The 15,423-nt window shown below is 38.3% G+C and overlaps 1 protein-coding gene across 1 annotated transcript in view; it reads right to left on the reverse strand.

Moving 5' to 3' along the window:
* Positions 1 to 15,423, reverse strand: part of GPC5 (glypican 5) — a gene marked incomplete at both ends in the record, with an annotated part of 701,455 nt that overhangs the window by 443,725 nt on the left and 242,307 nt on the right. Inside the window, one exon of the mRNA XM_084261927.1 lies at positions 13,806 to 13,926. Within this exon, the coding sequence (XP_084118053.1) occupies positions 13,806 to 13,926 (121 nt within the window). The remainder of the gene's footprint in view (positions 1 to 13,805; positions 13,927 to 15,423) is intronic.

A 15,423-nucleotide genomic window follows, 5' to 3' on the forward strand; every position in this document is an offset into this window, starting at 1 on the left:
TGGAGTGAGGTAGTCTATAGATCAAGCTGAACTAGTCCCTGAGATAAAAAAAAGCCCAGGGAAAAGAGGAAACAGAGGTACCTCATCAACGTCCCACTACCACAACAGCACTTCCTACAATTATCAACAGCTCCAGGGTAGGAAGGAGAGAGAAATATCTCCATTTTCTCTACAAAGTATGACCTACAGGGATGGAAATTATAAACTTTGCAAAGAACTTAGGGTGGGTCCTTGACAGCAGAATGCCTACATCTTCTCCCAAACTTTCATCTGTTTGCTTTTAAAAATAAAGCCCATCAGAAACCGACAAGGGTTAAGAAGGGCCAAAGACCGAAAAATGTTTGAGCTTTAAGGAGCTGGCAAGTATGCTGGTTTTAAGTCAACAAATAATATTACTTTTAGGATGCGAGGTCTTGGAAAATCATTTAAAGAAAGCAATGCATTAATATAAATTCAAAATGCCACTGTGCCATCTGTTTAATACAATATAGCACGATTGGTTTGGCTATACATTTTAAAGACAAAATTTGAACAAGATTTTTCAAAAGTCGTAACTAACCTGCCTTTAAAGAGCTATATAAATATCTATTCTATCAGGCTTTTTTGGTGCTTTGTTTATTTGGGTTTTTTTTACATTTATCAGTCATTAAAATACAGACCAGTATAATATTTCTCATTCTGAAGAGAACCTAACTAACCTAACATACCTAAGCAGAAAGCTAACAAAAGACATATTTCTATTTGCTTGTATCATCTCTTGAAACACAAACTAAATTAAAAATTGAATAGTACAGCTTGTTGCTGATACTTCCCTTTACTCCATAGTGCTGAACAGTTTTGCTGAGGCTTCATGCAAACAACATACTTCCCCTTTGTTTTGGATTTTTCCACTGGCTGGCTGACTCCCTCAAGGCAACACCAGGGTTTTGCTGAGCAAAATTTGTGCCCTTAGAATATATGATACCATTTCAAATATGGCTTCTGTTAACCATATAGATTTCACATACATGCCACAGGAGTGCAAAGCACTTTAATGTGCCATACTATTCTGCTGTTTTCTACAATTTCCTACACTTACAAAAGACTAGGCAGATGAGTTCTTTAGGCAACAAATCTCCCTCACGGATAACATGGGATTCCTGTTTATAAGATTTCAGAGCAACAGATTGTGTTCCAGACTGGTATTTCTTGTGCCTGCAGAATGCATCGCTTATTGTACAGACTGACAAGGAGAACAAATTATGATGATGCCTACAGCAAATGACTTGCTCTGTATTGCTGTCCACAGGCAATGGACTCAGAGGATTTCCCAGGACAGAGACTAAAAGGAAATAGCCTGTCTCAAATAGAAAACATTCAATATGCTCAAAAAGGATATATCACTTTTCAGGCCAGAAAAATCTGTGGACATTAACTTTATTTCTCTCTGCAAGTTAACTGCATACTGAAATACTGCTGCATTTCCTTTTCTCAGTGTTTTGGTTCAGACGTCACAGCTTTGCACAGCGAGTATTGTACATATTCTAAGAACTAGTATTATGATCACTGATGATGAAGCCTGTTTCCTATTGCTTTCTCTTTTGTGGTTGATGACAACCTGTTTTATAACCACAGCATTTATGAAGACTGTTCTCATGTGTATTACCTGGTGTTAATAAAGTATGAGCTCACACAGTAGTGTTTTCCTCAGCTGTGACACTTGGATTGACAAGAGGAAATGCATTTCCATTTTATCAACACGTGGAAACGTGATTATCTTTAAACTGATCTCTGCTGCTGCACAGAATCCACACCCTGTAAACTAACATGAGAACATCAGCACCAACATACAAATGTGTGCACACTACAGGCATCTTGCTTATTGCCTTAATATAGCATCTTAGATGAACTGCTCACTCATTAATTTCCACAGCACCAGTGATTCCAGTACTATGAGATCATCTAAATGCCACTTACATCTTAATGGTACCCACTGTAATTCCAGTTACTACTCAACTCCTTTTTTTTCCTTTGTCATGAGTTTGCTTGCATAGAAAATATTTTGTTAATGTTTCTTATGATACTGGCAGACTATATCTGTCATTAATTAGTACTAATAGGAACAGTAAACTGCTTCTCAAATTTTTTTGATAGCTTCCATCCGGGTATGATATTTAACTGATGAGTCTCTACTCAGAAGAGACTGTCAATCAAGTTAACTATGAGATGGTTTTGTGATATGTATCAGATTTTGTAAGTTAGAACCACTAATTTGATTTTCACTTCTGACTAGAGAGCTGATTTCATGCTTTATTTAAATCTTTTAAACTATCTTTTGACCACAGATTTTACATTTCACTTCCCTTTTTACCAAATATGTTGTTCCAAGTGTGCCAGTTTGGGTATATTATTCTATCTTTTATTAATGTAGTGGAATCATAGAATTATGGAATATCTCAAGTTGGAAAAGACCCATAAGGACCATGGGGTACAACTCCCTGCACTACCTAAAACAAAACCGTATGACGATGAGTACAGTCCAAACATTCCTTCAAGTCTGGCAGACTTGGTGCCATGACGACTTTCCTGAGGAGCCTGTTCTATTGCTGACCACCCTCTTAGTGAAGCAGATTTTTCTAAAAAGCATATTGACTGCAGAAACATTGTGATGTTTACAGGGTGCAGGTGGCCAGGCACTGGCAGTGGGTCTGCAGGATGGCTGCTGTGAGGAGCAGCTGAGGTTGCCCCTTGCTGGACACAGGCAGTTCCAGTCAGATCCACCCCACCCACCCACCATAGAGCACATCTCAGCCCTTCAGCACACGTGGTGGCACCTCGGGGAAAACATATTTAAATAAGGTTAGAAAACATGGGGCAGCAGCTGTGAGAGGTAGCAGGGAGGAAAAAATGCAAGAGAAACAGCCCTGCAGTCACCAGGCCCAGAGTAGGTGGGGTGGAGGGGTTCTACAGAGTGGAGCAGAGATTCCCCTGCAGCCAGAGATGAAGACTGTGGTGAGGCAGACTGTCCCCCTGCAGCCCACAGAGGACACCATGCTGCAGCAGGTGGTGTGCCCTGAAGGGAGGAGCAGCCTATGGAAAGCCCACACCCCATCAGGCCCCTGGCTGGGTCAGGGGCTGGTGGAGAGAAACCCAAATAGAAGCAGTCTATTTCTGAAAGACTGCAGCTCATGGGAAGGACCTACAGGGGAAAGTATGAAGAGCAAAGAGCAGCAGAGATGAAGTGTTATGGACTGACCTTCATTCTCATTCCCCTGGACCAATCAGAAGAGTCAGGAATGGAAGAGTGAAGTTGAGTCTGGGAATAAAGGGTGGGCATTGGGGACCATAGAGGAAGGTGTTTTCTAGGGGTTTTCCTTTGTTTTTCACCATCCAACTCTATTTTTAATTGTCAAAAGATCAAATTAATTTTCCCTAATCTGAGTAATTTTTTTTGCCCACTACAGTAGTTGGTAAGTGATTCTCCTGTCTCTGTCCCAATCAATGAGCTATTTCATCTTATATTCTTGCCCAGTCCTGCTGAGAAGGGGGGAGTGAGAGAATAGCTTGGTGGGCATCTGGCAGCCAGTCAAGGTCAACCCACCACAAATAGTATTTGCTTGGATGCAAACAACAGCTTCAATTAATGCAGCTTCCTCCAGTATCACTTCTGCTAATTTACAGTGCAAATATAGGAAAGCAGTTCAAATGTAAAGACTGATTGAATTTGTGTGCTTAAACTCTCTTCATATGATTAAGCCAACCTTTTTAATAGTAATCAAGCTTATGCAAAGCTGCATATAAACCATTTACAAAACAAGCTAGCTTAATATTTCAGAAGACGTAGGATAAAAGTATTTTCTAGATAGCTGCAACCATCTTCAAAATACGTTTTGTAAATAAGCTAAATAAATAGTATTTGTACTACCATGCAAGACCAGCACAAGCCAGTATGGCTACACTTTGATATTCAAGCAGATACTCAGCTTTCATAACCCTGACTATGTCTGTATTCCAGTGCAGTTAGCAGACTGTAGGTAAATGAGCTAGGGCAGTCCCAAAACTTACCACTGTAAAGTAAGATTCACTGTACTGTGTTAGAGTCTAATCAGATTAGTGGTAGTCCTATCATTTCTGATGTGATAAATGCCAGTGAATACTAATATAATTTATAAAAAATCTATCAGTTGGGTATGTCCTTCCTGGTTTATTCTCGATTATAAACATATCACTTGTATTGTGGCTCATTGTCAACCTGACCTGTGAGTGTAAAAAATGGAATTAATACTGTTGTTTGTACTGCCAGTAGCTGAGGTTTGTATGCATCTTTACAAAGTCAAATCATTGTTCCATACAGGAAAAAAAAAAAAAAAAAAAAAAAAAAAAAAAAGCTGTTCTTCAATCATATGAAAAAAGACTCTTTACATAAATCCAGATCCCATTAGGCAGGATATTTGCAAGCTGAATTCCTAAACTCATTTCTAGTTGATTATAAGCTAAGTGGTGTGGTTGCTGTTGCACAACAATTGATTCTCTAAATGGGAAGGCCAACAGCAAAAGTAATCTGCAATACTGCTCCCAAAAATAATCTTCTATTGAAAATATTCAGAGGCAAGCCAGTTGTTAAACTGGCATTCACTCAACATTAAGTGCATTTCCCATACCTGTTTTCTTCTCCCTCCTCACAAGACATCACACAGCTTAAATAAGTTTTCCAATTAAAATATGAAATGAAGTACTGACAGCATCCTCTTCCTTTAATACAATTGAAATAGACAACATATTTAAGGAGGTGTTTTACCTTTTTTAACCACAAAAAGAAGCAAACATGCAAAAAACCCCTAAAAACCCAAACACCCAAGAAAACCCAACACCATGCCATTTCAGATGAGAGATTCTTCCAAACCAAGTATCTAGTTAAAAATCTGGCAAGGTATTATGGGGTACTACCTCACTGCAAAAAAAGAAGGGATTTTCTATTCTCTGATGAAATTATAGAAGAAAGCAAAAACATCCAGCCTTCACAGACAGACCCTGGTGCTTCTGTGGAGCCCACCAGAGTTAATGAAAGGTTGAGTGAACAGCATTGTGACTACTGCATCAGGGCCCTGAAGGCCTCTTGAACCATCTAGTCTTTCTATATTATCTATCTATTATGTATCTATTATCTATCTATCTATCTATCTATCTATCTATCTATCTATCTATCTATCTATCCCCTTCTTTTTCTAATTTGGGACTAGGAGTTAAGGGCATCAGAAGCTCCTTTTCACTTTCAGAATAGCTACTACTTCCATGGGGTAGGGGGATGAACACCCTTGTGGGGTATTTTTTGACATCTATAGTCCAAGTTGTGGGAAGTTTGAAACAATATATTGAAAAATAAAATAAAACCCCATTTTTAAGAGTTTCAAGGAGCAAAAGTGATAAATTATATATGTGAAAAAATAATTTTGCTTTCCAGAGTTTTGCAAATAGTAAAGCAGATCAGATTGCAAAATCTGTACCCCAGATCATATTGTTTGTCAGAGTTATAACTCAAAAATCTCAAAAGTCTCCCTTGCTTAATATTGCAATTGAAAATAAAGATAGAACACTGTTCCTGTTTTGCTAAGAAGCCCTAATATAAGCAGGTTTTAGCAGGCAAGTTAGGTGCAAAATAGGCTTTTGTAGAGAGCATCTGCACCAAAATGAACACTTGGGTTTGTGTCACTATCCACCTAACTAGCTAGAAAAAGCTGTCTTGGGGTTTTTTTGTGCCACTGTTGGCTGCACTAAATGGAAAAGAATTGATAGTATCTCTCTGTTGCACCAGTGTGGGTATTTTCTCACTGTTCAGTGCTTTATAAGCAACAGAAAAGGAAAAAAAATAGAAATGTTAAGGCTTTTAATTCTTAATTAGCAGATCATTTGGAGCTTTATACAAATTTGAACCTTGAACTTAGTTCCAGAAAATGTTGTATGATGTACACTCTTTTCCTTTTGTTATTTGCATTAAGAGAAATAAAAAGCTTTTCATTTAAGCACAATTTCTATTTTAAAAGATACCACACAAAAATGAGGATCAATTGTGCAAAATGAATGGGACCCTGATTAGCCTTCAATAACTTCGGTAAACTAGTTTGTGAAAAAACAAAACAAACCAGTAAAAATACTATTTAGTTTTTACTTAAATTACTGACAAAAAGGACTATGTAGCTGATGACCTGTTCTTCTCAATTCGCCCCCTCAGCATCCCAACACTGGGAGACACATGGGCTCAACTTTATGTCCTCCTAATCACTTTTTCCTTCTCTGCCTTCATTCTGTAAACCATATGTATATAATTTTCCAGGACATACAGGCTTCTTTGAATGTTTATATAACTTTTAGTGTCTTGATTTACAAATACAGAAAGACCAACTCTGTGAAGAACAAATAGGGCCCTGTGGAGAGAGAAGCCCAGGCTGCAGTACGTTTGATGGCAGGACTTGCAACCCTGTAGGGGACCCACACTGGAGTAGTCTGATCCTGAAGGTCTGCACCCTGTGGGAAGGACCCGTGCTGGAGCAGTTCATGAAGAGCCACAGCCTGTGGGAGGGACTCATGTTGGAGAAGTTCATGGAGGACTGCTGCCCATGCAATGACCCCACACTGGAGCAGGGGAAGACTCTGTGGACTCTTGTCTCTGAGAAAGAAGGATCAGCAGAGATAATGTGTGATGAACCGACCACGACCCTTATTCCCTGTACCCCCATGCTTGTGGGTGGTGGGGAGAATGGAGAGAAAGCTAGGAGTAAAGTTAAGCCCAGAAAGAAAGAGAGGGTGGGGAGAGGTGTTTTAAGATTTGGTTTCTCATTACCCTGCTCTGATTTGAGTGGTAGTAAATTAAACTAATTTTCCCCAGGTCAAGTCTGTTTCGCCCACGATGGCAAATGATGTATGATCTCCCCCGTCCTTATCTTGACCCATGAGCCTTTCATTATATTTTCTATCCCCTGTTCAGTTGTGGAGGGGCATGATAGATAGGCTTTGGTGGTCACTGACATCCAATCAGGGTCAACCCACCACAGTATTTTAAATGGAGGAGAGTGAAAGTCACAAAATAATTTCCCATCTCATCTCTAACCATTTTGTATCTTAGCAGAAATTATGCCAATATCTTACTTGTAATGGTAATACTCAAGTATTTAACATACTTTTGCCAACAATTAGCAGTCAGAGGGAACTCAGGACAATACAGTGTGAGCTGTGTAAGCCAGCTCTACGCAGATGTGCCACAAGACAGGAGCAGCTCACACAACAAATATGAGATCGGTTTATTTGTGAAGTAGGAATATTCTCATACAACACGTCATTCTAACACTCTGCTATCATGCCTTGCCAAAGATGGAATTTGTCCAAAGGACTGATTTCAGAACGACAGTAACTTTGTGTTACTTCCAGAAATAAAAAAAGGGAGCCAACACATCAAATACGAAAAGGCAGAGCCAACAAATCACTGGGGGGAAAAAATTAACATAATTAAGGTATTGAGCTATTGCGTACCTGCAGGAGTGTTCTAACTTTGGAAGAAACTAAAAAGTGGAAAAGTCTGTCAAAACAAAATCTAAAGCAAAATTAACATTTAGGTATGCATTTTTAACAAAAAAAAAAATCCTTCTCCCCCCTCCCCCACCCCCAACAACAAAACAACAACAGAAAAAGCCTAATTTGCAAGACATTCTTTCCTCTTGCAACACAAATTACAAATCAGCATTTTAGGAGCAAACACGACACAAAGCCGTTCTATCACCAGTGCATGCTAAATGGCTGTTGCACTAAGTGCACTGAAATTTTCCTTCCCCATTACCTCTGTGGGGTACCTGTTGCTGAACAGTGCAAAAAGCAGGTTATAATATATCAGCAAAAAAACAAATACAAAGGGAAAAAAATAATGTTTTGAACTTGAGACTCCAAAAGCATGTTACCTTAGATTGTATCAAGCCCCATCGGAGACTGTTAAATGCTGTAGTCTTGCGAATTCGCTCATTCCATGAGAAAGAATGACATTTCAGTCATCAACAGAGTCATCAGAACTATAATTCATTAAATTTATACAGCTTGAACTCTTCTAAGAGCCTGAGAGATTTTAACTATTAGATGATAAAGGCACAGAGTTGATATCAGTCATCAAAGAGTAGCACAACTGCAAGTGCTACATCTTGCACATGAATAATTTAAAAATGGTTCTTTGTAGGTGCAGATGAGGACTCAGGTAATAGATTCCATCACCATTTCCAATATGTAATTGAACAACTCTTTCAAAACCATTTATTATTCTGCCTGTGCTGCGGTACATTGACAACAGCTTTAAAAACACACACGTGAGAAGTTTAGATGTTAATATGACAAATCAGTGTCAAAACAAAATCTCACTACTTTTGTAACCTTTTTTGAACTAGGTAAATGTTAAATGATGTCATGATGAAACATAGTGCTTACAACATCAAAACAGAGACCAGTAGTAAAGGAAAAATTAGATTGCTACCCACATTTAATGTCTTAGGAAGCAGTGGCCTCTATTCACTTAAAGGATGTAGGCGTCACTTCCATTAGTGGCAGTTTTCAGCTCTTTGTGGAGAAAGTAAATACTGTTCCATGTATATTAGCTAGCAGTCCAGTGGCATAAGACAGGACCCCTTTCAAAGAAGTTAATCTTTTACCACACCTAGAAATAGGAAATCATTTATCCTAATAGAAGCATTTACATTTCCAGCAGGATCAAGAGAGTGGCAGGTGCCTCTGGAGATCTCCAGAGGGAGATATGGTCTCCCTGATTTAGACAGACAGATGTAGGAGTATTTTCTAAAATTAGAAAATTGTTATTTCATCTGTAAATATGAACTCCAAGTAACATCCATTATTTTCAAAAGCAGTATCTTTTTTTGAGGTTCTCTTCTGAAAGAAGAAATACATTGAAACGAACAAGGTCCAATCGCCTGTAATCACCGAACCAAAAGATCACACTTCTTTCATGACCTCAGTATTTGCACTTGCAGGAAAGACAAATGAATTGTGTTTTTAAATTACAGGGAAAGAAAGGAAAATAATTACCACTATTACTGCTGCCATATGCAACTAACTTTGCTTATCATGATTGCCTATTAGTGTGGTAGTTGCAGATTGCAGTACATAAGAGACCATGCACTGAACTCATTATTAGCCTACCATGAAGATAAATGAATGAAGAAGAATACATCATTTAGAACACTCCAAAACACCAGTCTGTACAAGTAAAGACTTTTACAAAATAAGGTAACTTTGTCAAGTCATTTTCAGCACTGAAACTCTGGTTCAGCGGAGCTCATATTAGTTCCTCTAATTGCACTTTCTTACTGGGAATATGAACCTCTGGAGTCCAGAGCACAGATTATAGCAGCCGGGGTTCAACTGAATCAAAAAGTTCTATTGATTTTTGGTAAATCCACTCTTTACAGAAAAAGAAGGAGGATTACTGGGAGTCCCTTGCAAAGAAGTGGTGCCCAGAAACCACAGCATGCTGGGAAGAGACACTCTCCATTATGCAACAAGTTTGGTTTCCATGGATTACATTTTTTAATATAACAGAATGTAGAAAAACAGAGTTCGTTCAAGCATTCTATGTTTACATATTTTAAAGCAAATTCTTTGCCAGGGTTTTTATGAACTTGCAAGAAAAGGTGAGTGTCTCAGTTTTGGTCAGGATGGAGTTAACTTCATTTGTAGCAGCGGATGGAATGCTGTGTTTGGGAGTTAAAATGAAAGCAGTGCTGATAACACCCTGTTGTTTCTAGTTGCTGTCAGACAGTCAAGGACTTTCTCAGCTCTTCATGAGAAAGGAGAGGCGAAGCCAGGACAGGTGACCTAACTGACCAAAGAGAGTATTCCACGCCAGTTACGTCCTGCCCAGTATAAAGGGGGGGCTGATGGGAGGAGGAGGACCGGGGCGGCCCTGGGACGTGCAGTTTTTGGGGGACGGTCAGGTTCTGGGACAGCTCTGGGTGGCACGGCCTGAGTTGTGGGTTCGGTGAGAAACTGCATTGGGTATCAACAGCTTCATATATTTTTTGCTCTAAAGTCCTGTTAGCATTGTTATATTGTATCTTTCTGTTATTTTAGTAAACTATCCTTATCCCAACCCACGGGCCTTTTAGTTTCTTGGTTTTGGGGTTATTTGCCCCTTCCTTTTCCCTTCCCTTGCCTCTCACCCCCCTTTCCTCTTTCCCTGCTCTTTTCCTTTAAGGAGCAGGCAGCTGCGTGGATCTCGGCTCTCAGCCGGGGTAAAACCACGATAGTGAGATACTAGGCAACATCTGTTTCTGCATGTAGAGCAGACTGGGCTTTGATCTGTGTACATATGTACATATTAGAGTTGAGCAGGAAGGGATCTATAAGATTCCTGTTCTTCTTTTGCTACTCAATAATATTTAGTCACTTGTACAATAAATATGTACTATCTGATTTTCTAAGAGCCCACTGGGCCCTTCCTTAAATGGGGTCCCCCTTCATATCTCAGAATACTCATTTCCTTCTTGCCCTCGTTCTGGGATTCTTGAAAGTAAGGAGAGGAAATTAATGTAATTGGTAAGAAAAGCACTCATCTACTTTGATGACAAAGAGAAGGTTTCAGAAAACAATGAAGCTTTCTAACGGAGATTACCTACTCTGGATTTACTAGAGAGAATTACTTTTTTCTGATCTGGAAGGATGAAATTTAATCAGGATATATTTGTCAATCTGACTTAAATCATGCATTCTAAATGCAAAATGGTTCATCCTCTTCAAATTAGTCCTCTTATAGTTTAATAATCTGGTTTTTAATCATTACAAAGAACATATAATTGTAAAAATTAAATAAAAAACATTAATTTCAGAGAAATTAAAAGCCAAGTAAGCAGAAAAAAAGATACTAAGTACTTCAGCCCAGCTCTGATGCCAGTGAAAGCAAAGGCTTCATTTTCAAGTAAATTTTGCATAAGCAGAAGGGAGCATTATAAGAAGATCCAGTGTATAGGCTAAACATTTTTTTCCTTAGAAACTGATGCATTTCTAGTTTATGCGTTCAAGCTGACAGCCTCTTGGAAAGGGCTTGGAAACATGACACATGGGTGAAATCCTCCAGACCAGACACCTAACTGCAGGTGTCTGCAGTAGAGATGCCCGCATGTGGGCAGAGTACCCAAACCATATGCCACAGGTTCTCACTAGTTCAATTACCCTTCAGTGCATTTCAGCACTTCCACTGTGAGAAGTACTGGAATAAAACGCTTCTGATTCTTTTTCAAGTATTGATATTTGCAAAGCAGTAGAGACTATTCAGTCCTGAAGGCCTTGGTACCACTACAGGCTGTACAATCAAAAGGCAACCAGGTTATGCTTACCACTGATACACAGAGCTCTGGCTGTGGTTGAGAAGGAAGGACCATATCCTATCGTGACATCGTGAGACAGAAATACTACTTCAATGTCCTGCAGCTTGAAATGCTTAAAAGATGATATGAAATAAACCTGAACTGCCAGGCAGTTCCTTTCTCCCAATACAAAGAGCAAATAGCTACATGCAAAACACAACTAACTGACAAAATGTACTTGTTTAGCAAGCACCACTACAGAAACACGGGATTTATTTAAAAATATACATAGTTGCCAGCACAAATAGCAAGTTATAGATCACCCTGACAATCTGTGTCAACTTAAAGCTAAATTAAAGTATATAAACTATTACAGATTTAAGGAATTATTAGTTCTGAAAAAAGACACCTTTTTTGTTCCCCCTAGTAAAGTAGCTATTTAAACTTTTGCAGTGCAGTAATACTGCTTGAATAGTGTGCTGGATTTAAGTACGGCACCATCTATCTCTGAGGCAGCACCACAAACCATGAAGCTCCCCATATTCAATCTGCCCATCGTATTCTTAATATGTGATTCATCCTTCTTATATCGCAAAGGACAAAAAGGTGATCATTTGTATTTGAATCTCTAATTTACCCTCCCTATCCTTCTTTTCCCAAGCAGTAAATGCTAGAGAACAAAGCTTTTTCTTCGGTTTCTTCAGCCCTTTTATCTGAGGAAAAGCAGTTATATGTTTGGTCTCTAAGGAATTTGATGCTCTCTTTATCCCCTGACCCTATTTCTATCCTCAGAGCCACAAGAAACAAAACTATGCTTTAGAAAGATAGCATATTTGGAGGTTAGTAAGACTTGCAGTATGTAAATTCTATGCCCTTCTCCCCAAGACCCACTCTGGTCTTTTGGGACAAGGGCAAATAAACTCTCAAAATGACTTACCTTATAATGGAATTGTTCTATTCCACTCATTTAGATCCTCACTCAAGGAGGAAAAAAATGCAACTCCTAGTCTCCAGAGGCAGTCAGCACATAAACTATGTGGTGCAGATTTAATATCAAAGAAGGAGGGCATTCCTGATAGATGAAAGACCTTGAGGCTTACCCAGCAAGATTTTGCAATGTTTTCCTTAGCACAATAATTTGTAGTTCTTAATTAAGTCACAGCATCTCTTTGGAGGGAAAATTGTCTTCATTTTCTCAGTACTGTAGTCACCATTTTAATAAAGAAAGACAAAGACATGCCGAAGCAGAAGAGCTACAACAGATATTTCTTTTAAGGAGGAAGGAATGATGTCTTTTAGCTTCCTTCTAGATGCTACTTCTCCCAGAAAAAAAAAAAAGAAACCCTACTGACGGGAAAAAAAACATATGTTTTATTTTTCATTTCGCCAATTTTTCCTTTGTTGCCAGAAAAGAACTATTTTTTCACAAATAGAGAAATAATGACCAAGAGATTTTATCATGAAGCCATGAGTAATGTTAGAATGCCTTGCTTATTTCAACTCCAGAAACCCTTTGGGAAACTATTGAAAGATGCCAAGAAGATAGAAAACCAAAATTAAAACCAGTTTTCAGATGAAACTGAACTCAATAGGCATGAACCATCTAGTATCTCTAATTCTCATGTTTGGGGACTAGGGTAGAGAAGGGGAGTGGAGACCACAAAGGTGCCAATCTTGCATGCTCTTCCTAAACAGCCTCTCCTGTTATCAGTGCAGATGAGAGGATACAGGGTCAGATGAGCCACTGACAAGAAATGCCAGTAGAACATTTCTTTCCTCTGATTCTTCAGATTAGAGTGGAAACTTACAATCTCAAACTGAAATACAGAGTTGCCAGCAAAATAGCTGTGGGTTTCAATAGTCAGGATTTTGTCCTGTATTTCTGGCTATCTGTGCATATAGATACTGCATGTAACAAAAGAAAACTTCGAATGTATTAAGTACTAGACTGTACAGAACTATATGGGAATTGTCTGCCTTGTCAGCCTTAAATTTAGTACCCACAGATGTATACATCAGGCAATGGACATCAACTTCTTTAGCTAGCATGACATTCTTGTTCAGATGTCCTAGTGATTTTATCTGGAATCTAAACGAAAAACACTCTTAGCAAGACTAGTTAGGAAAGAACATAGATTTATGAAAGAGTTGAAAGGGAAATGATGTTTTGGTGTGGTTTAAACATATGGACCTAGTTAATATCACTGAATTTTATTGTTTATTCTTCTGTGCATTTGCTGCAATGCAGGTACAAATGGCCCATGTCTTACTTCCTACACTCATGTTCCATACTAAAAACTTTTAACTAAATCATTTTTAATACCGAAGTGAGACAGAGAGCAAGTAGTGTTTTGGTGTTAATGTGCACTGAGCAGAAACTCAAACTAAAAATTAACCTTTAACGTACTGTAAATTGATACTTATGCTACTAAAGTGGTCTTTAATACTGTACTATATCTATAGGTAAAAGCAGCTTACCTGAATAATATGTTTCAGCTTGTCAATAATTTGATTTATTACAGGATCTGTTCCCTTCACTTTTACTTCTGGATTTGCAGACTGAGCTTTGATTCCACTGCCAACCACACGATGAGTATAGCTAGTTTAATACACAAACACACATACAAAAACGGTTTAAGTAAGTTATTCTACTCTCAAAGAGTCATCTTCTAGTTTGTATTAATTCTCATGGCATCAACATTCTGCTTTAATGACATTCATTAATTTTGTGCACATACTTTTCACAGAAAATAAATACAGTGTCATATAATTACTACATTCCACAAAGTTGTATTATTTATTATAGCTTTAATTTTACTCAAATTTCAACAAGAGTTATATACATTTTGAAGCAAGAAACATTCATGTCTATGCAAGGACTGTCCTCCTTTTGCTTTTTTCCCCTAAATGCAAACTACACCATGATTGCCTAAATTCAGATTCTATACACATTGTATGTTCACAACTACACCTGTAGTTTCCTAGCGTATTTGTGAAAGTACATGCAGATAGAGTATTTATTGGAGGAGAACAGCCAAATTGTACATAAATTCATTTTAGTGTTACATAACTGTACAGAGTAGATTATGCCAAAATTTATTTAATAGGTAGATATGCAAAAAAGAACCAACAGAACCCAGATAAATGCTCATTCAAGAACTGCTGTAGTAAGTACAACATTCTTTCTAATATATCAAAACTCAAAATACAGACACTAAAATTAACCACCTAGCAGAATTCTGTGGCTTATTAAGATCCAATTTTTCATTCAACTTCCCATGTTATATGTAATACTCAAGTTATACAAGAAAAACTGAGTATCTACCTTCTCATCACAGTCACTGTACTTTAAAGCAAATACCCTCCATATGTTGTGTTTTGTCCGCATACTCTACAAGAGAATAGCTCTATGTATCTCTGTCTCAGAAATACTTTACCAGCTGTTACACTGCAGAAAAAGAAAGTACTTGAACAAGAAAGGAGTAAAGAAATTCATAGAATTATAGAACAGAGTTGGAAGGGACCTTAAAGATCATGAAGTTCCAAACCCCCCTTCCATAAGCAGGGATACCTCTCACTAGACCAGGCTGCTCAAGACCCCATCTAATCTGGCCTTGAACACTTCCAGGGAGGGGGCATCCACCACTTCCTTGGGCAACTTGTTCCAGTGCCTCACCACCCAATAATAATTCCTACTATTAGAACTGCATTTGAGCATAGACAACATGTTCATATTCAAATGTCGTAGAATTTGTTTTACGAAAAACATTGCGGGTCCTCTCAGCTCTGCAGACTACCTTCCAGGTACAATAAACAACGAACACTGATGATTCAAGCGAGGCTGCCACAGAACAACTCTATTTGGTCTTTGATCTTTGCCTATATATCACCTTAAGTTATATATAGGCACTATATATCCTGCTGAGGATATTCCTAAGGAAGCATACACGGACCCAAATACCATTGTAAAAGTACATTATCCATGCTCATAGATACGAATTACAAAATGACTCAAGTTTTCTGTAAGACCTGGAGCACACAACTTGACTTCCATATCTGTGAAAAAAATTAGTTACTCCTTTAGTCATTACAGGAA

The sequence above is a fragment of the Gallinula chloropus genome (genome assembly GCF_964237585.1).
Source record: "Gallinula chloropus genome assembly, chromosome: 1".
Taxonomy (NCBI): Eukaryota; Metazoa; Chordata; class Aves; order Gruiformes; family Rallidae; genus Gallinula; species Gallinula chloropus.